General features: G+C 43.7%; 1 protein-coding gene across 1 annotated transcript; it reads left to right on the top strand.

The window, feature by feature from the left end:
* The first annotated feature begins 200 nt into the window (after positions 1 to 200).
* Positions 201 to 25,425, top strand: kcnk10a (potassium channel, subfamily K, member 10a). The gene is made up of 7 exons (XM_021600980.2): positions 201 to 980; positions 8,553 to 8,938; positions 16,176 to 16,293; positions 19,024 to 19,184; positions 20,168 to 20,360; positions 22,767 to 22,909; positions 23,221 to 25,425. The coding sequence occupies exons 1-7, from the start codon at positions 926 to 928 to the stop codon at positions 23,884 to 23,886; spliced, it is 1,722 nt and encodes a 573-aa protein (XP_021456655.1). The 5' UTR covers positions 201 to 925; the 3' UTR covers positions 23,887 to 25,425.
* The last annotated feature ends 697 nt before the right edge of the window (positions 25,426 to 26,122 follow it).

Genomic DNA, 26,122 nt, shown 5'->3' with positions numbered 1-26,122 from the left:
TAACAACTCAAAATGAGAAGTGGAAGAAGTGGGCAGAGATACCCATTGGTGATTGATTTCTTCTGCATGTTTGGATACTGTAATGATGTGTACAGAAACACAGGGTGTTATGATAAAGCTTGCCGCAGGGACCACTGTATCCACTATCTGCTACCACCACCTGGTATATTCAATACCTGGGGGCTGCCGCATTCAACCTCATTCATAAGGGGAGTTTTTGTCTGTGAGCTCCGTGCTCTACACAGCCTATACAAGCGTCGGGTTTTTTTGGAAAGGTTGGCGAACAAGACAAGCTGTTTTAATAATCAATGCCTTGCCATTCTAAAATGCTAGCAAACCTGACTTATCCATGTTGAACTTGGATGGCATATGCCTCCCCGGGTTGGAGTGCTGCCGTAAGAACACCTCTTGGCGCACTAGCATTAAAAAGAGCGGGAGAGAGACGCACGCGCCATCACCCAATTAGCCTAGTCCTTTGCTGAACAGTCTACATTTGTTACAGCGGCAGAGATAGCAATTCTTGAACATGTAATCGTGAAGTTCGTCAACGCTGTAGGAGCCCGGTCTCTTCCTACGTGTTGTAGTTGTTTACAATACAAAAGGACTGGCGTGGAATGTGGTGCAACGAGCAATATCGAGTGAGCGTCGCGCTGGTGTACCTAGAGTAGAGGCTGCTGCGGGGAGAGTGGAGCTTGTAATGAGCTTTTTACCCGGGTGTACACCTCGTTCCCACTGACGAGCAAAATAATACACGGATTATGTGTTTTTACTCTCTACCGTTCTCCATTCTCTCTCGGTTAAAAACAAAGGATTCAATAGAAAAGGCGTTGAAAGATTTCACATAAAGACAAGGTTTTTCTGTTGTTGTTTCCAGTCAGTTGTTTCCGCCAAGGGTTCGGTCCATTGTGGCAAACCGAAAATCAAGATGAAATTTCCCACAGAGAACCCAAGAAAACCCGGGCACTCCAACCCTTCGCCAGGTTTGTATTGGAACGTTTGTTGGTAATCAATAAATTGATTACGATTGAGTTTAAAGCATCCAAGATTACTATATAGTCTACTATAGGCTATTTGTTTAATTAAACATACTTGAAATAGCCTAACCTTTATATAATTGGACTATAGGTGAAACTTTAACTGTATTGATAACCATACAACTGCTGTTATTGACATACTTCAATTTATGACAGCAGGGAATGTGTACAGGAGGAGCATGTGTTGCATGACCACTATCTAACGAGGAATGGCGCATAGCCTACCACAATTGTGTTACTTATTATGATTACATTTCATCTAGGCCTGGCACCAGGATGACATGCCTGAGGGGGCATTTTAAATCAGCAAGTATTGCTTTAGTCCTAATAAAACAAGTTAGTGTTCCTACTGCTGTTCGAATGTACAAAAATGTATTTGAAATGTAGCCATACACATCAACAACCGTTGTTTTTATATAATAACGCACGAAATATATGCGCCCCATTAAGACACACGTTTATCCGAAATGCAGTTTTAGCTGCCATAGGCCAACACACAATTTGCGCCTACCAGAAAGCACAGAACAGCTCGATGAATTTGTTTCACTACGCAATGAACGTAACCTAAAGTAAGCCACGCTGCACTTCTCCAGGTGCGCATTATTTTCTGTGGGAGAGTTTCAGATAAACTAACCAATTCAAACCTACTCATTATTCTATATCCATATCTGATGTTAAATGCCCAACATGACAGTAGCCACTTTGAATCTGCTACAAATTAAAGTAAATTCCAATTCAGAGAGCAACACACACGTTTGTTTCACTATCCTTGTGGTGACCACGAAATGTATTACCATTCAAAATCCTCCCCCTTAAATTCTGACCCTCAACCTAACCCTAACCCCTAATTGTAACCCGAACCCTCTAAACCTAACCCCTAAGCCTAAAATGGCCCTTTTCCAAGTAGGGACTGTCAAAATGTCCCCGCTTGTCCAAATCGTCCTTTTCTGACTTCTGGTACCCACAAGGATAGTAAAGCCAAACCGCACACACGCTATAGCAAGAGAGCAGGGAGGGGGGCAAAACAATTGTCTGTGTGTTGTTTTCATGGTATTGACCTCAGTTTTACAGTAGCCTATCACACAACGACTGTGTAATGCAAATGAATGATAACCGATTGAACATTTTCACAACTTATTTTAGTAGGCTACACATTGTATTGGTCCTATAGTACTGTGACATAAAAATGTAGGCCTATCTGAAATGCTGCCACATACACAACTGTAATTTTGTACATAAGAATGCATGCCATTTTGAAGAGAAGCCCCATGAAGACTGGTAGCCCAAGATGTGCTCATTATAACAGCACCATCAATTGGACATGAAGAATCACGGATAAATCTAGTGTGCATTGAAGTAAAAAGCATAGGACTAACGTAACTAAACATTACATAAAAAAATTTGAATGAATAATTCTGGCATGGCGGCCAGGGCCATAAATGTTGTCACTTACCATTTAGAAGAGTTGCAGCCTACTCGATAATGTTTTGAAGTTTCTGATTCTATTCTCCTTCCTGGTGAAATGTACTTGTCAGATTACTCTCAAATGCTAGCTGGACAAGCTGAGCTTTTCATTGATGTAACATGCTGTGTCTGTGTTCACGGAATACATTCTTCATAGTGGAGAATAGGGCTGGGCGATATGGCCCAAATATAATATCATGATATTTAAAAAAAAAAAAATGGCAGATTTGACGGTATTTTATGTTTTTTAATAATTTAAGTTCTTTGAGTAGTGCCTTACCCTAGGGTGGCAACACGTACATTCTAAGTGATTTCAATGGGTCTTTCTCCATTCTGATTGTTTTATACTGTTCAATTGTACTTCAACCCCAAATGTTTAACCAAATGTTGCAATTTGACTTGCGATTTAGAGCAAAACACTTGGGTTAACTGTTGGAATCATGGAAATAGAATCATGGAAATAGAATGTCTATTCTAATTATACACTGCTCAGAAAAATAAAGGGAACACTTAAACAACACAATGTAACTCCAAGTCAATCATACTTCTGTGAAATCAAACTGTCCACTTAGGAATGCAACACTGATTGACAATACATTTCGCATGCTGTTGTGCAAATGGAATAGACAACAGGTGGAAATTATAGGCATTTAGCAAGACACTCCCAATAAAGGAGTGGTTCTGCAGGTGGGGACCACAGACCACTTCTCAGTTCCGATGCTTACTGGCTGATGTTTTGGTCACTTTTGAATGCTGGCGGTGCTTTCACTCTAGTGGTGGCATGAAAAGGAGTTTACAACCCACACAAGTGGCTCAGGTAGTGCAGCTCATCCAGGATGGCACATCAATGCGAGCTGTGGCAAGAAGGTTTATTGTGTCTGTCAGCGTAGTGTCCAGAGCATGGAGGTGCTACCAGGAGACAGGCCAGTACATGAGGAGACGTGGAGGAGGCCGTAGGAGGGCAACAACCCAGCAGCAGGACCGCTACCTCCGCCTTTGTGCAAAGAGGAGCACTGACAGAGCCCTGCAAAATGACCTCCAGCAGGCCACAAATGTGCACGTGTCTGCTCAAACGGTCAGAAACAAACTCCATGAGGGTGGTATGAGGGCCCAACGTCCACAGGTGGGGTTGTGCTTACAGCCCAACACCGTGCAGGACGTTTGGCATTTGCCAGAGAACACCAAGATTGGCAAATTCGCCACTGGCACCCTGTGCTCTTCACAGATGAAAGCAGGTTCACACTGAGCACATGTGACAGATGTGACAGTCTGGAGACGCCGTGGAGAACGTTCTGCTGCCTGCAACATCCTCCAGCATGACCGGTTTGGCGGTGGGTCAGTCATGGTGTGGGGTGGCATTTCTTTGGGGGGGCCACACAGTCCTCCATGTGCTCACCAGAGGTAGCCTGACTTCCATTAGGTACCGAGATGAGATCCCCAGACCCCTTGTGAGACCATATGCTGGTGTGGTTGGCCCTGGGTTCCTCCTAATACAAGACAATGCTAGACCTCATGTGGCTGGAGTGTGTGTCAGCAGTTCCTGCAAGAGGAAGGCATTGATGCTATTGACTGGCCCGCCCATCCCCCAGACCTGAATCCAATTGAGCACATCTGGGAAATCATGTCTCGCTCCATCCACCAACACCACGTTGCACCACAGACTGTCCAGGAGTTGGCGGATGCTTTAGTCCAGGTCTGGGAGGAGATCCCTCAGGAGACCATCCGCCACCTCATCAGGAGCATGCCCAGGCGTTGTAGGGAGGTCATACAGGCACGTGGAGGCCACACACACTATTGAGCCTAATTTTGACTTGTTTTAAGGACATTACATCAAAGTTGGATCAGCCTGTAGTGTGGTTTTCCACTTTAATTTTGAGTGTGATTCCAAATCCAGACCTCCATGGGTTGACACATTTGATTTCCATTGATAATTGTGTGATTGTGTTGTCAGCACATTCAACTATGTAAAGAAAAAAGTATGTATTAAGAATATTTCATTCATTCAGATCTAGGATGTGTTATTTTAGTGTTCCCTTTATTTTTTTGAGCAGTGTATAATAGTGGGCACTTTTAATACAGTGTTTGACATGACAACGAATGAAGATGCCAGGGAGGAGTTATTGTGACAGGGTAGGAACTAAAGTGTTGATAGGTGTTTCCTACGGGACCCTATAATCTTTGGCTACATTGAATGTTTTCTCTTAGTTACTTCATGTAGCTAACATATTCTTGCTTTGCATTTACCTCTAATTTAGAAGATACTGTTGCACAAACATGCTGATTTAGGTCTACACCATCACAGGTATTATCAGGCTGTATAGCTAATTACGCTTGCTCTTACTCAGTACATTTATTAGCTAGCTAGCGATTAGCGAAAGCGGCTAACAAGATTTAGGAACGTCTTGCTAAGAACAGACACCAGCGGTTTGCAGATGTAAGAAACACAAGCTAATAGTGTAATTATAGAATGCTAGTAGATTTATATTAAGAAGCAAAGTGTCAACTGTATTGTTGTCATCAACATTGTAGCATATGCTGCGTTGACCATGCAGATTGGACACAAGTGTTTTGGTTTAGGAAAAACAAAAGGGCTCCTTGACTTACAGGAGCTGGGGCTAGTTCTGTGTGGAAAGTGGCATGGAGAGAGAGAGAAACTATAAAAGTGGACCTTACACACTGCGTATCACATTTAACAAACCAAACTTTCAAATACCGTTATAGAAGGTAAAGTAAAAAACCCAAACCAGTCCATGCATCAATACCGGGATACCTCCCAGCTCTAGTGGAATTGGAATTTTCACACATTACTGTAGATGCCCCAAATGTTAATCCATATTTCAGTGCCAACAGCACAGTCGATATTGACTATTTCCTTCGCTAAATCGTAATGACATATCCCCCAGCACAGCACATTTACACTTCCTCTCGCTTCCATCATCATGCTTACCCACTTTGCTTTCAACTCCATATTCCTACAGAGTTTTACTCATGGGTCTCCGTCGTTTCCTTGGATCTGGTGTGCTCGTGCCTTACTGGCATGCCTCGCTGAGCTTTTCGAATCCAGCACCACATTGCAGTTTTTCAACACACCCATATGAACTGTTTGACACCGGTGTGCAGATCCGTAGCTTCTGACTGCAGTAACTTGTTAGAAGGGTCGAGGAGCAATAAACTTAAAGCTTGGCTTACATCTGTGCCAGATGCACGAGTAGATTTGATTTCACTGAGCATCTCTGTGATGTTCACTTAATATCAGAATGACTGACACCGTGGAAAGATGGCCAGTCCATCTCTGATCAATAATTATTTTCAGTTTTTCCCCAGTGTACTGTGCAGCCACTGTGGGTTTCCTGAAGAAAGGGTACAGGGAGCAACACACATTGAAAATGTTCTAGGTTCCTCCACCTCTGCTAGCAGGTTACTCAGTGAACTCTGCATTGGTCTCGACATGATGGTCCTCAGTTCTTTTCTAATTATATGCCTGGCCCCTCCACCCCATAGAGTAGGCCCTGGTTTCATCCCACCCGGAGCCACATGTTGGCTATGGCTCTGATCCCAACCCCAAAATGACCGAGGTCGTCTGTTCTTTTTACATTTTTTTTTTTTTTAAGGACCTTACTACTGAATAGTGTCTGTTCCAGGTGTGTAGGAGTCAAAATAAGAATAGTGGAAGAGATGGAGACCTGCACACTGTCAAAAAAAATATAAATCCAAAACTGAGACTTGAGTGCAAAATAAATATCTTTACTGAAACATCAGGGTGCCCCAAAAAATCATTGTGTTTTGTTTTCAACTTACGCACCAACATTTCGGCCTCAGTGTAAATCTTGGCACCACAGGAGGCTACTGAGGGGAAGATGGCTCATAATAATGGCCGTAATGAAGGCGAATGGAATGGCATCAAACACATGGAAACCATCTGTTTGATGTATTTGATACCATTCCACTTATTTCCGCTCCAGCCATTACCACGAACCCGTCCTCCCCAATTAAGGTGCCACCTACCTTCTGTGGTCGGCACACACACCTGGCTTCTATTTCAAGGATAATTTCACATGTCACATGATCAAGCAAGAAAACACATCAGAAAATCGATGAATCACTTCCTAGTACAATAGAATGCATGATCTAGATTATATACAAAAGCGGACAGAGAAATATAATCAATTATTGCTTTTAAACATACCATGTGAACTTTTCCTCAGAATGATCCCAACCCTAATTAGGAGACCTCTCAATCATCATTCTCACGCTTGCACATTGGTAATTGTCAATGAAAAATATCAAAGCTAAGGATGGCTGGGCTTGGTTAAAATCCTGGATGGGAGACCAAATGGACAGTTGTAGGTAAATCAACTCTCCAGTAGGAGGTGCTGTCCAGTTCTCTTTTTTTCTGATGGTGGATATATTATTGCAGATCTGACATTGTTTCAAAGGTAAAAATTCAACTTAGCCAAACCTTGTGTAAAATATGTTGAACATTGGTTACCATGATGACATAATTCTATGTTGAAATTTCACCCTTAAAAACAGTTTACGTTGATGACCTTTTACAAATCCAATGTATTTTCCATGTAGATTCCACGTCACAATATGTTGACAAATTACATTCAAACAATGTTGATTCAACCAGTTTGTGCCCAGTCGGAAGAGCGAATCATGTTTCCTATTGGCCTTTTATGTATAAATATATGTGAACATAATTTAGTCACTCACCAAGGTCTATGCCCTTGTTTATGTTCTATTTGAGGGGAATTGACAATGGCCACACTCTAGTCAGTTGAGGTGAAGGCTAAATGGCTAATATAATGCCATTAAAGACACCTTGGTGTGTTACAGTTGCTGCAGTATAGGGCTCCATTGAAAGATGGGATAATAACACATGACCTCATCGGAGCTCGAGCTCTGCATGGATAGTTCCCGCCAATCTTGCATGTATGGCACGTCCATGCGGCTGCCCTTTTCTCGTGCACGGTCACATGTTTACCCAGCCGCCTCTACAACCACCAGTGTAGCAAGTGATTTACCTGTCTAGCTGTTATCATCAGTATGACCTTCTGGGAGAAATGTCAGCCGTGATTTATGGGCTACATGCAGCCAAGTGTTGCACATACAATTATTCTCCTTTTTGTGGCAGGCAGAGTTTAGCGTTGCTCATCAAAATTCATTGAACCTGCAAGACCACTGTAGTGAATGTTTTTCCTTACAGTGACATTACTAAATGGTTACATAAATCAACAGCACTAATTCCATTGGTTTTCATCACCAAAATCAAGGCTTCTTTGTATAGTGTGTACCCATGAGATGTGCCAGAACTGTGACGACTTTCAAGCATAATCTTACGTAATGTGATGATGAAAACGAGCATCTTGAAGATATGACGATGAGGCTCATGAAAATGAAGCAATGCAGGTGGAAAAAAACATTTCAATGCTTTGGCTATGAATTGTGTAAGTTTATAACTACAAATCCATATCACAAGGCGACAAACAGAAAATTAACCCCCGGTTTTCTTTTCAAATATTATTCAGACAGTACAGCATTAGGACATGATCTACCAACCCATACTTTTTTCATATAGAAGGCTCACTTTTTAATCCATAATAACATAGCATTCTCAGCCTGCTTGAGGCTACGAGCCATGCCAGTCCAGATCCTGTGAATCCACTGGCTGAAATAGTGCTCTGAGATGCCTGCTTTTAACCGTAATGGGTTTTCTGAAAGCCCACAGAACACTTTGAGATTCGCTCTCTGTCTCTCTCTCTCTCGCTCTCTCTACCATCTCAAAACCTCAAGCATCAAGACACACTCCACTACTGTTTCATTGTCATACTCCTGGGACTGATAGACTGAAGCCCAAACTGCCCAGGATATCAAGCCCAGTTCCATATGGTATTCTTACAAGGTTATTCACCTATTCCTGACATGCATACGGTAGTGTATTCCACCCCTTCCTTTCATAGATTTTTGGATTGTCCAGTGTGTGATTACAAATTTAACTTTACCCATAGTGCAGCTCCTAACAATAGTGTTTCATCATTTTATTCTCTGCAGTGGCAGCCCAGACCAATCTGTTCCCCCAAAAGAAGGTCCAGCCAGGCATGATGAGTTCCAGCCTGGTGCAGGCCAGTGTGGCCACCATGCAGAACCCCATGGGCTGCACTGTTCCCCGACTCTCTCCGTCAAGGCCCGCCAGCATGGTGGCCAGCATGGAGGCGGTGGGTGAGGACGGCTCGCCCCTGTTTACCGTCATGAAGTGGAAGACGGTGGTGGCGGTGTTCGTGGTTGTGGTGGCTTATCTGGTCGGGGGAGGTCTGGTGTTCCGGGCCCTGGAGCAGCCCTTCGAGAGCAACCAGAAGGTGACCATCACTGCGGAGAAGGCAGCGTTCCTGCAGAAACACCCCTGTGTCTCACCGACAGAGCTGGAGGCACTCATCAAGGTGAGGAAAGACCACAGCAGCCACTAGGCCAGTCTGCAGTCGATACTGGAGCTCTCCTGTCTCCAGTTGTCTGGGGTCCCTAGTGGGGACTCAGGTCTCCTGAATCCTGAACTCTGTATTGATCCAATGCTAGCCAAGCCCCACACAAACACTATACACTAAACACCGCCAGCCATCCTGGAATAAGATGGGAACCACACTAAACAGGCTAGTGTAATAACATAACTATAGAGTCTAGCTGTGTCACACTGAATTCAAAGCGACCACTGACCACCATACTGTGGGCGTGACTCTGCATTATGATTGATAAATGCCGTATGTGTGCTATTTTGGCCAATATGCCCAGAAGCCTGCGTGCCAGCATGTGGAGTAATTCAGACCTTGGCTGCCACCACCAAACTCTTCTCACCGTGATGCCTAATGACACTCGTTATTGCTAGTGCCTCACGGGGAACGTGGTTGGCATAATAACTGCAATAGAGACACGACTGAGGAGAAGTGGTAGAATAGTGATCAGAATGACAATCTGACAATTCCTACATCTAGGTGGATGTGTAATGGCGGTGGTTCACTGAATCATACATGATTGATAAGAATTGTAAGTCTGAATCCTAAAGATCTGTGTTAGTTCCCCAAGCGAATGCCTAAGCTTTAGTTTAGCAGGCTAACACAGTCTTGTGGCGCACTGTAGACTCAGGTTCGAATCTCGGTCCGTCACAGATGTGTGGCATTATTTAATCTGTATCATAGGATACAGCTATGATAGATGTCCATACAACCAGGAATTCATTATGTAACTCATTAGCAATACTGACTTCCCTTTCTTTCATCAGGTCTATCTACAGCTAATAAGAAAGTTGGCAGATACCCCTATCATGCAATTGTATGCTATTTACATTAAGTCATTCTATAGATTTCCTCTTTTAGATTCATCTTGATCCATTTGACTTGAAAGGGTATGCCTGCCTGTTCTTAGAGCCCTACTCCCTTTTAGTTGATATAATCATATAATAATATAAGCCATTTAGCAAACACTTACTATCACACGTGCATACGTATGGGTGGTCCCGGGAATCAAACCCGCTATTCTGGCATTACAAGCACCATGCCCTACTAACTGAGCTGCAAAGGTCCACAGGACATTGAGACAAACCTCTCGGACCCAGCTCACGACAACTTCCAGAAAACAACAGCTTCTTCAATCCAATGTTTCACCTCCTGGAAAATGAAAACCGTGAAAAAGTGAATCTGGTGAGGAGAAGCCTAATAAACAGAGCTTTATTTGACTTATACTGCAGCGCTCTCACTTCTGCAAGCGCCAGCAGGGTTTTCAGGGCTGAACGCTTCCAGCTCCTCGTAAAACAGTGTTTGAATCAGCCAGATATTGACCCCTCAGCTGTGAAACCCTGGATAATACAGGACAGGATAATGCAGGACAATGCAGGCCATAGTCCCACTGGTGTAGGGAAACAAATTGCCAGGTAGGGAGTCCAAGAGGAGTTTATCCTGGCCGGTTCACTGATACACGGTGAAACACAAAGATGCCAGTGTGAACTGTAATCATTAATGACTTGGATACTCTTCGCTCGCTATTACTCAAGGATCTGGGGTTTGTGCAATGAATGGAAGTGAGAGCGTTTGTAATTGTTTTTGTTTGAACTGTTTAACTGTGAAATGAGGTGGATGTTTATCTTAGTTACAGTAGAACTCAGACGCAGTAGGGAAACGAGCTAAAGCAGAAGGCTGTCACATTTCGGATGAATTCCTCTCTGGAAAATGGTGCTAGGGGATGGAGGGATGCCAACGCAGTTGCCATGCCTCACTGCATGCTCTGGCCCTGTATTGCTTAGAAAGCAGAATGGATATTTTACTGCAGAGTTTAAACAGGCAACTCAGCACTAATTGACATGTTTCAGTGTATATAGAGCATCTGCAACCCAAAATACGTTGTCCCTTAAAAATATACACTACCGGTCAAAATAGTTCCTTTATTTTGACTATTTCCTACATTGTAGAATAATAGTGAAGACATCAAAACTATGACATAACACATGGTATCATGTAGTAACCAAAGTGTTAAATCAAAAAAAATATATAGTTTTTAGATTCTTCAAATAGCCACCCTTTGCCTTGATGACAGCTTTGCACACTCTTGGCATTCTCTCAACCAGCTTCATGAATGCATTTCAATTAACAGGTGTGCCGCCTTAAGTTAATTTGTGGAATGTCTTTCCCCCTTAATGCGTTTGAGCCAATCAGTTGTGTTGTGTCAAGGTATGGGTGTTATACAGAAGATAGCCCTATTTGGTAAAATAGTCCATATTATGGCTAGAAAAGCTCAAATAATCAAAGAGAAACGACAGTCCATTACTTTAAGACATGAAGATCAGTCAATACGGAACATTTCAAGAACTTTAAAATATTCTTCAAGTGCAGTCGCAAAAACCATCAAGTGCTATGATGAAACTGGCTCTCATGAGTTCGCCACAGGAATGGAAGATCCAGATTTACCTCTGCTGCAGAGGATAAGTTCATTAGAGTTACCAGCCTCAGAAATTGCAGCCCAAATAAATGCTTCACGGAGTTTAAGTAACAGACACATCTCAACATCAACTGTTCAGAGGAGACTGTGTGAATCAGGCCTTCATGATTTGATTACTGCAAAGAAACCACTACTAAAGGACACCAATAAGAAGATGAGACTTGCTTGGGCCAAGTAACACGAGCAATGGACATTAGACCTGTGGAAATCTTTCCTTTTGGTCTGGAGTCCGAATTGGAGATTTTTTGGTTCCAACCGCCATGTCTTTGTGAGACGCAGTGTGGGTTAACAGATGATCTCCACATGTGCATTTCCCACTGTAAAGCATGGAGGAGATGGGGTGGGGTGCTTTACTGGTGACACTGTCTGTGATTTATTTTGAATTCAAGGCACACTTATCCAGCATGGCTACCACAGCTTTCTGCAGCGATACGCCATCCCATCTTGTTTTGGCTTAGTGGGACTATCATTTGTTTTTCCACATTGTCCATAGGACAATGACCCAACACACCTCCAAGCTTTGTTAGGGCTATTTGACCAAGAATGAGAATGATGCAGTGCTGCATCAGATGACCTGGTCTCCAATTGAGATGGTTTGGGTTGAGTCGGACCACACAGAGAAGGAAAAGCAGCCAACAAGACTGTTGGAAAAGCATTTCATGTGAAGCTGGTTGAGAGAATGTCAAGTGTGCAAAGGGATAGCTATTTGAAGAATCTCAAATATAAAATATATTTAGATTTGTTGTTTTTACTATGTTAGTTCATAGTGTTGATGTCTTCACTATTATTCTACAATGTAGAAAATAGTTTTAAAAAATCTGAAAAACCCTTGAATGGGAAGGTGTTCTAAAACTTTTGACCAGTAGTGTATATTTTTAAATTTCTACACTGACATTAGCTGACATAGGAGTGTTAGGCATAGATGTACTTTGTTTCCTGAGTGGATTTTTGTGACTCGTATGCGGCAGCATGCAAGGTATTTTGTCATCTAAAAGCTAAAATGGGATTTCAAATTGAACCATCATCTTTGGAGTGCTTAACGTTTAAAAAGTGTCTTCAGGCATGTTCTTCGTTGGTAAAAGCAACAGTGTCCCCTCTAATATATGCATAGATAATTGCCTAACTTTTCAGCCCAGGGAGGTTAAATTATGCCCCAAGTCTTAAAAGCATCTGCTGTGGAATGAATTATTCATTAGGGGCTATTGTTCTGGAGGACCCAGGATGTATGGAAGTGGGCTGGGAGAATGTCAACTGTTTCTCCGGGTCTCTGCTCTGGGGAGTTTACTGCTGCTTGGGATTGAAGAGATTACTCATTACAGTATCTTATCCCTCAAAGTCCAGTAATGTGCCACATCATGTTATAAGTGTAGCTTGATTTACTACAGTACCCACAATACTCTGGTGACTAGGTCTTTCCATCACACTGAATCTAGAGGATCATTAGACCTTCATATTTTCTGAAGCCATTGGGTTACGTTGCCTTTTATTCTGACTCATTGTTTGGGTACTGTATATTGCCAGATCATATTGTTGTCAACAACTAAGCCAGCATCGTCAAACATGAGGCAGGGTGCAGGCTGGTGTGTATGGCGTGTCATTCGATCCCTTCCATCCCACGGAGGTCCTACCCTGGCGTGTCGCTCCATCCCACGGAGGTCCTACCCTGGCGTGTCACTCCATCCCACGGAGGTCCTACCCTGGCGTGCCACTCCATCCCACGGAGGTCCTACCCTGGCGTGCCACTCCATCCCACGGAGGTCCTACCCTGGCGTGCCGCTCCATCCCACGGAGGTCCTACCCTGGCGTGCCGCTCCATCCCACGGAGGTCCTACCCTGGCGTGCCGCTCCATCCCACGGAGGTCCTACCCTGGCGTGCCGCTCCATCCCACGGAGGTCCTACCCTGGCGTGCCGCTCCATCCCTCGGAGGTCCTACCCTGGCGTGTCGCTCCATCCCTCGGAGGGCCTACCCTGGCGTGTCGCTCCATCCCACGGAGGTCCTACCCTGGTGCCTTTTATTAATTACAATCACAGCCATAGTGTTGGGTATCACCCCACCGCTCTTCATCTATGCACACAGCATCGTAAACATCCTCCTCCAATCCAACGTGAAAGGTGATTTCTCTGGCAGATGATAAGCAGTGTTGGGACGTGTGCCAGGCTGCTTCTCTAGTTTCTTAGCCCAGAGGTAGAGCCTACAGGACAGGCAGCGCATGGCAGGGCCAGGAAGAGCAGGGTTTGGGGCCAGACTACTGGGGGGAGAGATATATCTCCTCTGTACTCTGTGTCAGTTCTGTGGCGAACACAGTGACAACCTTCTCCTGTGGAATCTCTACAGCACTTTTTCTCTCACTGTTTATGTGGGTAGGGAGTGACTTTGAGCTTACATCCACTACAGAATCTAGTCCCCCTATATCAACTCATGACTAGTACTAGTCTCTTGCTGCAATGCACAAGTGGCAATAACAAAATGTTACAATATAACCAAGTTATCTTGGCAAGTTTCACACATTACTGCATGTGGTGTCTGTGCATTGGTTAACTGAGAAGGCAGCTCAACAAACATACAAGGTTCAGCAGAAGAATGTCTACGCAAGCACATTAGGAGAGAATGAGTGTTATTTGCCCTAATTAAAAATATTTAAACCCCTACCAAAAATGTTAATTAATTATAATCCACATAGTAATTCACATTTCCTGTTGCTGCATGATTATATTGCTGCTATAGCAAACTGGCTCAATTAAGATCCTACATCTGTATGAATAAGAAGTTACAGAAGCAATGCAGACCATGTGGTTGAACAGAGGCTAAAGAAGGACCTCACAACCCACTCTGCCTTAACACAGATCTTTCAGGTATGTTTTACTCCTATCAGATCCTACATACGTTATGTTTTAAATGCATACAGATATAGGATCTTAAATCGACCAGTTTCTCACTGCAGGAAAATAAGCCTGCAGCAACAGGAAATGTGAATTATTGTGTGGGTTATAATTAATGGAGTTTTTTTGTAGAGGATGATACATTTTTAGTTAGGGCAAATCAAGTCTGACATTTTTTTTAAAGTGGAAATTACAAACTTTAGAAACCTTTTCAAACCTTGAATACACTAAGTTTGCCTTTCCTGGTGTGCAGGATTAAGATCCTGTATCTGTATTTCAGAGTGCAGATCCCTGATGGCGATGGCTGCTTCTAATGGAGATGACATTGATCTCTTTGGAACTCATTCAAGGTGTCCTGAAGCAAAACCCATTCTGATAGAAACGCTGAGTCACCTTTCATTATCCAGGCATGCTGCTGCTCTGCCCAGTGCCAGGTCTTCACCAGTCCTCTGATACAGGCAGGGGTTTCATTTAGATGGCATTAATAATCTGTGGAAAGGATGGGGCTCAGGGAAAGGATCACAGCTGCTATCCTTGCTTTCCAACCAAGGTGCATGAATTGAGGAGCAAACTGAAGTGAACAGGAAATTCAGCAACTCTTGGAGGACAGTGGAAGTTGATTAAAAACATTGCTTATGTATTGTTAAAAGCAACCCGAAATGCTTTAACAATAAATAATCATTTTTATCCTCCAAGACTTGCTGAATTTCCTCTTCACTTCAAATAGGATGGGGCTTTTTTGTATTCATTATTTTACTAGATAAGTGAATTGAGAAACCATTCTCATGCAAAGCAACAACCTGTTACATGGGAGAGGAGAGGCATTGAATGAATAGTAGAGTCTTGCCACAGTAAATAAAAGGTATTTTGTGCTTCAAAGTTTAGCGTGTCCAAAGATCTTAGTCAGATTTGTTTCATTATATAGTGATGATCCAAACAACGCCTGGGGCAGATAACTACAGTACAGTAACTGCTCATCAAACATAAGCTATGATTAGACTGTCAGTTTGGAAAGACGAGCTGATTGCATGTGTAACCAACCAGAGTTCAAAACCAGGTCTCCTGCGCATCACAATACTGTGTTAGCCCGCTGTAGCTACGGTAACAAAATTCTTCAGGTCTCAGGCAAGGTTTGAAAATCCACCTCCATTACACAAGCCACTATCAGCATGGTCAGTGATGATCAGATACAATCAGGTCCCTCTGTCCTCTCCCTCTGTCCCCTACCTCTGGACTGTCATGGTGTCTCATGCTCTGTTCTTGTTTACTTGGCCTTCAACCATTTCCACCTATCCCACCGTCCCTCACACCCTGAGCTACTTCCTGTTGCGCGACACGCCGATGTTCCATCTGGCATGCCAGCTTCCTGACGTGTAGACTGGAAGACTGGCACAGAGTGTGAGGGTTGCTCAGGACATCGTGGGCATCATGTGCCCCGCCCGCCCCACGTGTCCTCTCTCTCTCTGTGTGGCACTGTCCTGATGATTCACCGTGCAGAGGCGTCGTCAGCGCTAAGCTACACAGCAGTCATATGTTACGCAACTGGCTCCTTTAGTAAATCACATGGGAAGGTTTGACAGATCCTTATGCGAAAGCCCCCCTGAGAATTCAGCTATTCAACATGCAAATTATGTTATGGTTTAGCAATCAACACATGCTTTTACAGCTGTAGGATAACTGAAAGAGAAACTCTCAAGAGACTCTGTACCACAAAACAATGCTGCCATTTTGAACATAATACCATTATCTTTATCCACATGAAGTTGTCTAATTCCTTTTAAACTGGTGAATGTCTTTTGCGTTTGTGTGTCCAGCACTCTGTAGATGCTGTGAATGCTGGGGTCAGCCCGATAGGAGACACATCCTATAACTCCAGTCACTGGGACCTGGGCAGTGCCTTCTTCTTCGCCGGAACAGTCATCACAACCATAGGTAATAGCATCAAATCAAATGTTATTGGTCGCATACACATATTTAGCGAAATGCTCATCTTGTTGGACACGTACCTGCTCTGTTTATTTCCATTGAGGCCTATGTGATCAATCACATCTGTAGTTACATTACCTGTTATTCTTGACCATTCAACCTGTTTAATAAAGGCAATAGACTGTTCTGGATCCCCTCATTTACACTGAGGCTGTTGTTCATTGACCAATGTTCCTTTTTTTTCAAGTTCAAATTTTCTTGTGGGGCAGGAAGTGAAGTGCTCTGTTGAAAACAATGCAGAAAACTTCCTAAAGTGTTATCAGTAGATTAAAGCCTTGGTAACACTTTATTTGGATAGTTCATATTAAATCAAAGTTTATTTGTCACGTGCGCCCGAATACAACAGGTGTAGAGGCTCCGGACTCTGACAGTAGCATGACTGATTACCAATTGTTATGAAAACTTAAAATCGTCCCTAATTAATCGGCCATTCCGATTAATCAGTCGACCTCTAGTATGTATGTACAGTCACTGTGGGGACGACGTCCTTGATGCGCTTATTGATAAAGCCAGTGACTGATGTAGTGTACTCAATGCCATCGGAAGAATCCCGGAACATGTTCCAGTCTGTGATAGCAAAACAGTCCTGTAGTTTAGCATCTGCTACATCTGACCACTTTTTTATAGACCGAGTCACTGATGCTTCCTGCTTTAATTATTGCTTGTAAGCAGGAATCAGGAGGATAGAGTTGTGGTCGGATTTACAAAATGGAGGGCGAGGGAGAGCTTTGTACGCGTCTCTGTATGTGGAGTACAGGTGATCTAGATTTTTTTCCCCTCTGGTTGCACATTTAACATGTTGATAGAAATTTGGTAGAACTGATTTGTTTCCCTGCATTATAGTCTCTGGCCACTAGGAGCTCCACCTCTGGGTGAGTGGTTCCCTGTTTGCTTATTTCCTTATAGCTGACTGCGTGCGGTCTTAGTGCCAGCATCTGTCTGTTGTGGTAAATAAACAGCCACGAAAAGTATAGCTGAAAACCCTCTAGGCAAGTAGTTTGGCCTGCAATTTATCACAATATACTCTACTTCAGGTGAGCAAAATCTAGAGACTTGCTCAGATTTCGTGCACCAGCTGTTGTTTACAAATATGCACAGAACCCCGTCGTGCTGTTGTATCTTGCCGGTGCAGCATATATCCCGCTGCAAAACAATAGTATTACATTTGGGATACTCACAAGAATGGTATTGTCAACGTCACTGATTTGAAAAGACAGGATCGTTTATTAGCTACCCCCGTAGCTGGTAGAACGTTCAGCTGTGAATAAGGTCCATACAAGCAAACTGCCTCTCAGGGGTTTAGATATGAGATCAATGTGGGATTGGTGTGTGAGTATGAGGCTCCTGTCAGATGAAATAAAGTGAGCTGCTCTGCTCCTGGAAGTCATGCTACTGTCAGTGAGGAATGGTCTCCATTATCTCCTTGACGATGGTGGAAAGCTGATGTAGCTAAACCAGATGTTTCACCTTCGTGGTTCACTCCTGTTTTATTGGTTTGTTATTCATTTTCAACAGGATTAGGAACTGATTTATGAGGATGTTTGGAGTAGTTATCAGGCAGTGTTGGTGTAATTCAAGTCAAGTGCATTGGTTGATGAAACATTTTACCTGAGGTAGTGCCATTTACATTGGACCGTATGGGCCAGTTTCCCGGAACCAGATTGTCTACTTCCCGGAATAAAAAATTACACTCAAAGGAGAAAATGCATTGAAACTAGTCAGGGTCCAGGAAATTGTCTCTGTGTTGCTCTGCCGCTGTGTTTTAGGTGTGGAACGGAAAGCCCTAGGACCATGCCTCAGGACTACCTGACATGATGACTCCTTGCTGTCCCCAGTCCACCTGGCTGTGCTGCTGCTCCACTTTCAACTGTTCTGCCTTATTATTATTGGACCATGCTGGTCATTTATGAACATTTGAACATCTTGGCCATGTTCTGTTATAATCTCCACCCGGCACAGCCAGAAGAGGACTGGCCACCCCACATAGCCTGGTTCCTCTCTAGGTTTCTTCCTAGGTTTTGGCCTTTCTAGGGAGTTTTTCCTAGCCACCGTACTTCTACACCTGCATTGCTTGCTGTTTGGGGTTTTAGGCTGGGTTTCTGTACAGCACTTTGAGATATCAGCTGATGTACGAAGGGCTATATAAATACATTTGATTTGATTTGATTTGGAATCATAGCATTGTCTTCAACAGAACCTTCCAAACCATTGAAGGCCTTTAGTTTGATGGAGGGGCGGAAGGAGGCCTTTAGTTTGATGGAGGGTTGGAAGGAGGCCTTTAGTTTGATGGCGGGGCGGAAGGAGGCCTTTAGTTTGATGGAGGGGCGGAAGGAGGCCTTTAGTTTGATGGAGGGGCGGAAGGAGGCCTTTTACTTTCATTTCAGTGGCATGTCTCTAATTAAATCAGAAGAGTTGGACTAGCCTATACCCCCTTCTGTGATTCCAAGTGGAAACTGACACTCTGCAAGCGGTGGACAAAGGGACAGAAGCTTAGCTAGCAGACAGCCCATGTTGGCCTTTTGTAGATAGCAGTGTGTGTATAAGTCTATGGGGAAGAGGAGATGGATTTGGTATTGCACAAACCCACTTTGGTTGTCTGCCGTTGATAAGATCTAGAGGTTTAGGGCTTTTCACATCTGAAAAACATCCTCTTCTCCTTCTCTGTTCCTTCCACAGGGTACGGTAACATTGCCCCAAGCACGGAGGGCGGGAAGATTTTCTGTATCCTGTATGCAATATTCGGCATCCCTCTGTTTGGGTTTCTGCTAGCCGGTGTGGGGGACCAGCTAGGGACCATTTTTGTGAAAAGCATCGCGAAGGTGGAGAAAATGTTCAGAGTAAGTTCACAGCATACAGTAATCCACAGCATGAACAATATGAATAATGATGATGCTATTTTGATGTACTATAAGAATAATTATTGATTATCAAAATAACTTTTAAATGTGAGATGGTGATAGGCTAGAGACCTCAAACTCAACTCTAGACCTCCAAGCCAGTTCCACTGCATTGTCTAATTGCCCCGCTGGGACACCAGGTGGGTGCAATTCATTATCAGGTAGAACAGAGCCAGCAGGCTCCGGACCACGTAGGGTAAAGGTTGAATACCCCTGGACTAGAGATTAGAGAGATCTGGGGATTTTCCAAATTGAAAGTGAAAGTTTGCACATACTGAGTGAGGTATTATCCTCTGTTAATTATGTATGAGGTCTACATTATTGCTTGTTAATGAGCAGGGGGCGATGGCTGTCATGCTTTACTCTGATTGGCCCAACAGCTCCAATCTGTCCTGTGGGGTTTTATAGTATTGCAGTCAAACAGGAATACCTGGGGGCTATTCATCATGCCTCGCAACTGAAACCCTTCACTGTTTAAGAACCAAACGGAAAGAAATGGGTAGGGACCTACCTGAATTTGTGCAATAGAAACTCATTCATTGCAAAACATTTTGAATAGACTAAACGTTTTGCAACAATCTGCATAATGAATATACCCCTGGGGTGAAAGCTGTACTGAGTGAGCTATGCCTCTGTGACAGCCCACAGCCACAACCACCGTTACGTCTCATTTGATCTAATCAGGCATCTCATGCATCTTTAGCTCATCACTAGGCGGTGTCAGAGTGGATAAATAGATGCCACCTTGTCAGAGTCACAAATGTCATCACTAGAACTCAGTAGGGATGCCACCACAGAACGACAACACACTGTGTGCCTTCTGTTAAAATGACCTCCATCGCCTCCACTGTGTGTATGTGTGTGTGTGTGTGTGTGTGTGCGCCTGTTTGTGTGTGTGTGTGTGTCCTCTTCTCCTCCCCCAGCGCAAACAGAACCAAATCAGCCAGACAAAGATCCGAGTGGCCTCCACGTTACTCTTCATCCTGGCGGGCTGCATCCTCTTCGTCACCATCCCTGCAGTCATCTTCAAACACATAGAAGGCTGGACAGGACTGGAGGCCATTTACTTTGTTGTCATCACTCTGACAACTATTGGAATAGGAGACTATGTGGCAGGTGAGAGCTAGCATATTTCTCTACTGTAAGGTTTAGGCAGTGAAAGTGCCATAAACAGATGTTTATCTGATAATGATCTCTAAATTGCTGCCATTTTGAGTCAGACATCACGGTATAAGCTTTATACTAAGACATCATAAAGGCTCATAGAGTACATGCTTAAAACAACTAATAAAGCATTTCAATTAAAGTGTTACCCACACACTGCTCTTGCTCTGACAAAGGCCTTGACGTCGATACGTAAAGCTCTGACAAAGGCCTTGTGGTCGATACGTAAAGCTCTGACGAAGGCCTTGTGGTCGATACGTAAAGCTCTGACAAAGGCCTTGAGGTCGATACGTAAAGCTCTGACGAAGGCCTTGTGGTCGATACGTAAAGCTCTGACGAAGGCCTTGAGGTCGATACGTAAAGCTCTGACGAAGGCCTTGAGGTCGATACGTAAAGCTCTGACGAAGGCCTTGTGGTCGATACGTAAAGCTCTGACGAAGGCCTTGTGGTCGATACGTAAAGCTCTGACGAAGGCCTTGTGGTCAATACGTAAAGCTCGGACGAAGGCCTTGAGGTCGATACGTAAAGCTCTGACGAAGGCCTTGTGGTCGATACGTAAAGCTCTGACGAAGGCCTTGTGGTCGATACGTAAAGCTCTGACGAAGGCCTTGAGGTCGATACGTAAAGCTCTGACGAAGGCCTTGTGGTCGATACGTAAAGCTCTGACGAAGGCCTTGTGGTCGATACGTAAAGCTCTGACGAAGGCCTTGTGGTCGATACGTAAAGCTCTGACGAAGGCCTTGTGGTCGATACGTAAAGCTCTGACGAAGGCCTTGAGGTCGATACGTAAAGCTCTGACGAAGGCCTTGTGGTCGATACGTAAAGCTCTGACGAAGGCCTTGAGGTCGATACGTAAAGCTCTGACGAAGGCCTTGTGGTCGATACGTAAAGCTCTGACGAAGGCCTTGTGGTCGATACGTAAAGCTCTGACGAAGGCCTTGTGGTCGATACGTAAAGCTCTGACGAAGGCCTTGAGGTCGATACGTAAAGCTCTGACGAAGGCCTTGTGGTCGATACGTAAAGCTCTGACGAAGGCCTTGTGGTCGATACGTAAAGCTCTGACGAAGGCCTTGTGGTCGATACGTAAAGCTCTGACGAAGGCCTTGTGGTCGATACGTAAAGCTCTGACGAAGGCCTTGTGGTCGATACGTAAAGCTCTGACGAAGGCCTTGAGGTCGATACGTAAAGCTCTGACGAAGGCCTTGTGGTCGATACGTAAAGCTCTGACGAAGGCCTTGTGGTCGATACGTAAAGCTCTGACGAAGGCCTTGTGGTCGATACGTAAAGCTCTGACGAAGGCCTTGTGGTCGATACGTAAAGCTCTGACGAAGGCCTTGTGGTCGATACGTAAAGCTCTGACGAAGGCCTTGTGGTCGATACGTAAAGCTCTGACGAAGGCCTTGTGGTCGATACGTAAAGCTCTGACGAAGGCCTTGTGGTCGATACGTAAAGCTCTGACGAAGGCCTTGTGGTCGATACGTAAAGCTCTGACGAAGGCCTTGTGGTCGATACGTAAAGCTCTGACGAAGGCCTTGTGGTCGATACGTAAAGCTCTGACGAAGGCCTTGTGGTCGATACGTAAAGCTCTGACGAAGGCCTTGTGGTCGATACGTAAAGCTTAATAAAGAGCAGTAATGCTATCAAGCAGTGTGCGGGTTTCTTCTCTTTTCTCATCTTATTCAACTATTACCATGCACTTGTGAAAAAGATCAGATCAGATGTGCTCGTGCCTTTTTTGAATATATTACCACATTTATCATTCTAACAACTGTTTGTACCCATTCATTTAGCTTTAATAAATTATATTATGGTTGGAGGAGGTGTCTGTCATTTCTTCCTGCTGTGCCATTTCTACTGTGGCTATATATTTATCATTCATGGAGAGGGATCTTAGTGAACGTGGAGAGGGTTCATAATGTGAAAAGCAATTGTCTATTGCCTTAGTGAAATTGATGTCCATTACCAGGCTGTCATAGCTCGATCTCTCTGACAGAGCTACTGCCGCACCGTACTTATCATTTATTTTCCAATCGCTCTTTGACACAAACGCTTATCTTCAGAAAATTTGGTCGTTTCTGTTCTCTGGATTTTTGACTAACTACCAACTGGATACCATGAAAAAGGGGTAAAAAATAAATAATAAAATAAATATGTTCTAAAATAATCTGACTATCAGGGTTGTTTTCATTAGGCACCAAACGGAAGAAAATGAACTGAAACAGGGAGGGACTGCATATCCAATAAGAAACACACATTTTTGGTTTCAGTTAAAAAATATTTTGATATGGTTAGCACTCCTGAACATGACCCAGGTCTCTCATCATGCTGACCGTTTCATTGTTTGTTTACATCCTATAGGAGGGGACCGGAGGGTGGAGTATCGTAATTGGTATAGACCACTGGTGTGGTTCTGGATCCTGGTGGGTTTGGCTTATTTCGCTGCTGTGCTGAGTATGATCGGTGACTGGCTGAGGGTTCTGTCCAAGAAGACAAAAGAGGAGGTAATATTATACTACTATGGTATAGAACTGAAATGTTGTAGTTGAATACTACATGGGCTTATGTATTAAAACAATTTCACCCAACTTTTAACCTAAATTCAATGACGATGTGAAATGTTTTGTGGATTTCACGTTGAATTCACGTTGGTTGACAACAAGACTTTGAACTAACGTATGTGCCCAGTGGGTAGTTACTTTCACCAATTCTGTAAACTATTCCTTTAAAGGTAATAGTGGGTTAATTTTGATTGTCATGCGTTATAGTATTTCATGCTGTGAAATGACCTTGGTTTTATCTTGACATGCACAAGGTCGGTGAGATCAAGGCCCACGCGGCTGAGTGGAAGGCCAACGTGCGCGCCGAGTTCCGGGAGACGCGGCGCCGCCTGAGCGTAGAGGTCAGCGACAAGCTCCAGCGGGCCGCCACCATCCGTAGCATGGAGCGCCGTCAGCTGGGCCTGGACCAGCGGGCCGTCTCCATGGACATGCTCTCCCCAGAACGCCGTGCCGTCTTCAACAGCCTGGACACCAACCCCTACAAGACCTCGTCCCAGGAGAGCATTGATACCAAGATCAACAACCTGCGTCTGAGAGGGGCCGAGTGTGATCCACACCGGTCTGACAATGTGGCCGCCTCGGAGGACAACATCTTTAATCGCTTGGGCTCTGTCACCAAGCTGGCCAAGAGGAGCAAGAACCGCGAGCTGAAGAAAAACATCCCAGATGAACTACGATGCAGGCCCTATAGTACTCCGCCCATGGAGATAGGGGAGAGTAAGGAGGAAGAGGAGGAAGATGAGGGATTAGACAAAGAGTTCAACACCAGCCTGTCCGATCTGCCGCTGTTCGTGGAAGTGTGCAAGCCCCAGAACGGTTTTACAGTACCATTCATACCACTACAGACCAAAGATAAAGAAACTGAGGAGGAGACATTTCAACTTGAAGAAAAGGAGCTGCATATCCAGATGGATCCTTAAGACTGTTGGCTGTTTCTCCTGAGAATATTAAGTTTTAAACATCACTACCGTATGTGCCTTACATCTCTCTCACTCCTCTGTGTGCTTGATATTGGGGGAACAGTTGTCCCTGTGTGCTATGTAATGTTATTCAATATTCACTGTGCCGTAATAACCTGAAGTTAAGACATGGGCATCATCAGTTTCTACAATCACCTGGTAAAATATTGAGATTTGGGGTTCTTGTGGTACAGAACAACCAAAATGATGGTCATGTTTATTTCGAGGGAAGAGAAGATGGCTGCTAATCAGAAGAGTCGATGATAAAGTAAATAAAATGCAGTAGCAGACTGCTATGATGTCTCTTTGGCGAGTCTGTGACCTATATGCACATAGTATTTAGGACTATCAAAGTCCACTATCTGAGGTCATTTTAGGACCAAAGAACTGAGCTGCTGAGAGAAGAACAAACGTTGTGAAAGACTGGAGAGTAACTCAGATTTGGTCTCATTCCATCACAATACATACACTATGAAAAATGGATAAAAAAAAAGGAATAAACACAGCCACATTGTGTGTGCATGTTACATGAGCTAAGCTGTTTAATGTCTAAGTGTATGACTACGCTACCAACTTCATGAACTTTCTTTACAACTTGAATCTCAGGGCTTGTGGTCCTAATGTTGTCGTTGAAATGTGACTAAAGGATGCTGCATTCACACTTTGTAAAAGAGGAGCTTTGGCTGCACTTAGAATGGCTTTCAGAAGATGACAGTTTATGACAATGGAGCGGAAGATTAGCCACAATGCAAGGAAGGAGAAAATGCCCCTAATTGCAGACGGGATACTGTCAAATTTGAGAATTTGGGACACAGAGGTTCTTTGGCGGTAACATGTATGATTAAAAAAATCCAAGGATTTGCTTGAATACAGTGTGTTACTCTGAGATGACATCTTTGTTATACACAGTGTACCATGTTACATTGATGTGTTCTATAAAGAACATTGTGTTCTGACAGATGAGGGATAATGACACTGAAAACATGCACGAATCAACTTTGCATTTCAATTGTGGTTTACTAATAGTATTATAATAATCTAATTACAAACCCTTTAAGATGCATGGGTTAAATAAAATTACCTCTATGTATATCTCGCTCAATTTCTCACCCGCGCGCACGTGCACACTTCACACACGCATATACACACCTAAATTTTCATTCCTTGTGTTTGCATTGATATGGGTGCAGAATTAGCATGGTGTGAATGCAGCAAAGGACTCTCAATGCTGTAACGCTACAAAGAAATGCGTATTAAAAAATACATGGAACACAAAAGCATGCTATTTTGCAAAAATATTAATGCTATATGGAAGTGATTGTATACCACCACTTGCTTCAGAAGAGGACGGTTAGCATAGCATTTTTAACTGCCCATGTTGATCTAGCATGGGCTACACCTGCTCACTATTTGGACGTTGTTAACAGTATTACTTGTGCCACCATTACATTAAATGTAGTGAGTGCCTTTTGGAAATAAATATCACTGAATTAAGTGCTATTGGGAGTTGCTTGTTTTTTCCTTCGAGCGTAGAGTTATTGTGTTGTCAACATCACTATTTCTCAGTCTACCTTATCAGAGGTTTTCATCGAGCTGGAAAAAGGAAGTATCCAGCCGTGTATCGCTTTCACTCTCATTGGCAATGACCTTGTTGAAACACAAACAAACAATCCCCTCTTGAGGCCATCTGTGCCCGCCCCTCAACACCCCCTGTTTAATCTTCAGGGCTGTTTCCTGCAATGAAACCATGTATAGATCATTTTGATATAAAACCCTCTTTTATACTGATCAATATCTCCCATCCCAGTTAGGTGTTGCTGTTCATCTTAGAGGATGTACAGTCTTTGTAGAATAGTGCATTTGAGGGTAATAACAGCCCTAGCAAAGAGTTAAACTTCAGACAACAGCAGAGGAAAGCTAAATTATGTAGCAACTACAAAGAGTGTACTCTTGGTCTCGCATGAAAGTTGTTGCGAAGCTGTGGAGAAAGATAGCAGATTGAAGCAGGAGCTTTGGTGTTTTATTTCGAATGGAACATGGAAACTACAGAGTGCATGCAGATCAATTGCAGGTTAATTGAAGAGGATGGGTGCCAATGTAGTGCAAGATTGTGCTGCGTGGCTGTCTCTATCTATCAGGCTGGTATACAGGGACACCTCCATAACAAACCGAGATCTAGAGCCAGTGTTGGCAGCTA

This window comes from Oncorhynchus mykiss, chromosome 4 (assembly GCF_013265735.2).
Source record: "Oncorhynchus mykiss isolate Arlee chromosome 4, USDA_OmykA_1.1, whole genome shotgun sequence".
In the NCBI taxonomy this organism is placed as follows: Eukaryota; Metazoa; Chordata; class Actinopteri; order Salmoniformes; family Salmonidae; genus Oncorhynchus; species Oncorhynchus mykiss.
This window is presented reverse-complemented; position numbering and strand designations above follow the sequence as displayed.

Coding starts and splice junctions, on each gene's coding strand:
- kcnk10a (XM_021600980.2), top strand. CDS start 926: ATGAAATTTCCCACAGAGAACCCAAGAAAACCCGGGCACTCCAACCCT. Junction 981..8,552: donor GCACTCCAACCCTTCGCCAG/GTTTGTATTGGA, acceptor TATTCTCTGCAG/TGGCAGCCCAGACCAATCTG. Junction 19,185..20,167: donor AGGTGGAGAAAATGTTCAGA/GTAAGTTCACAG, acceptor CTCCTCCCCCAG/CGCAAACAGAACCAAATCAG.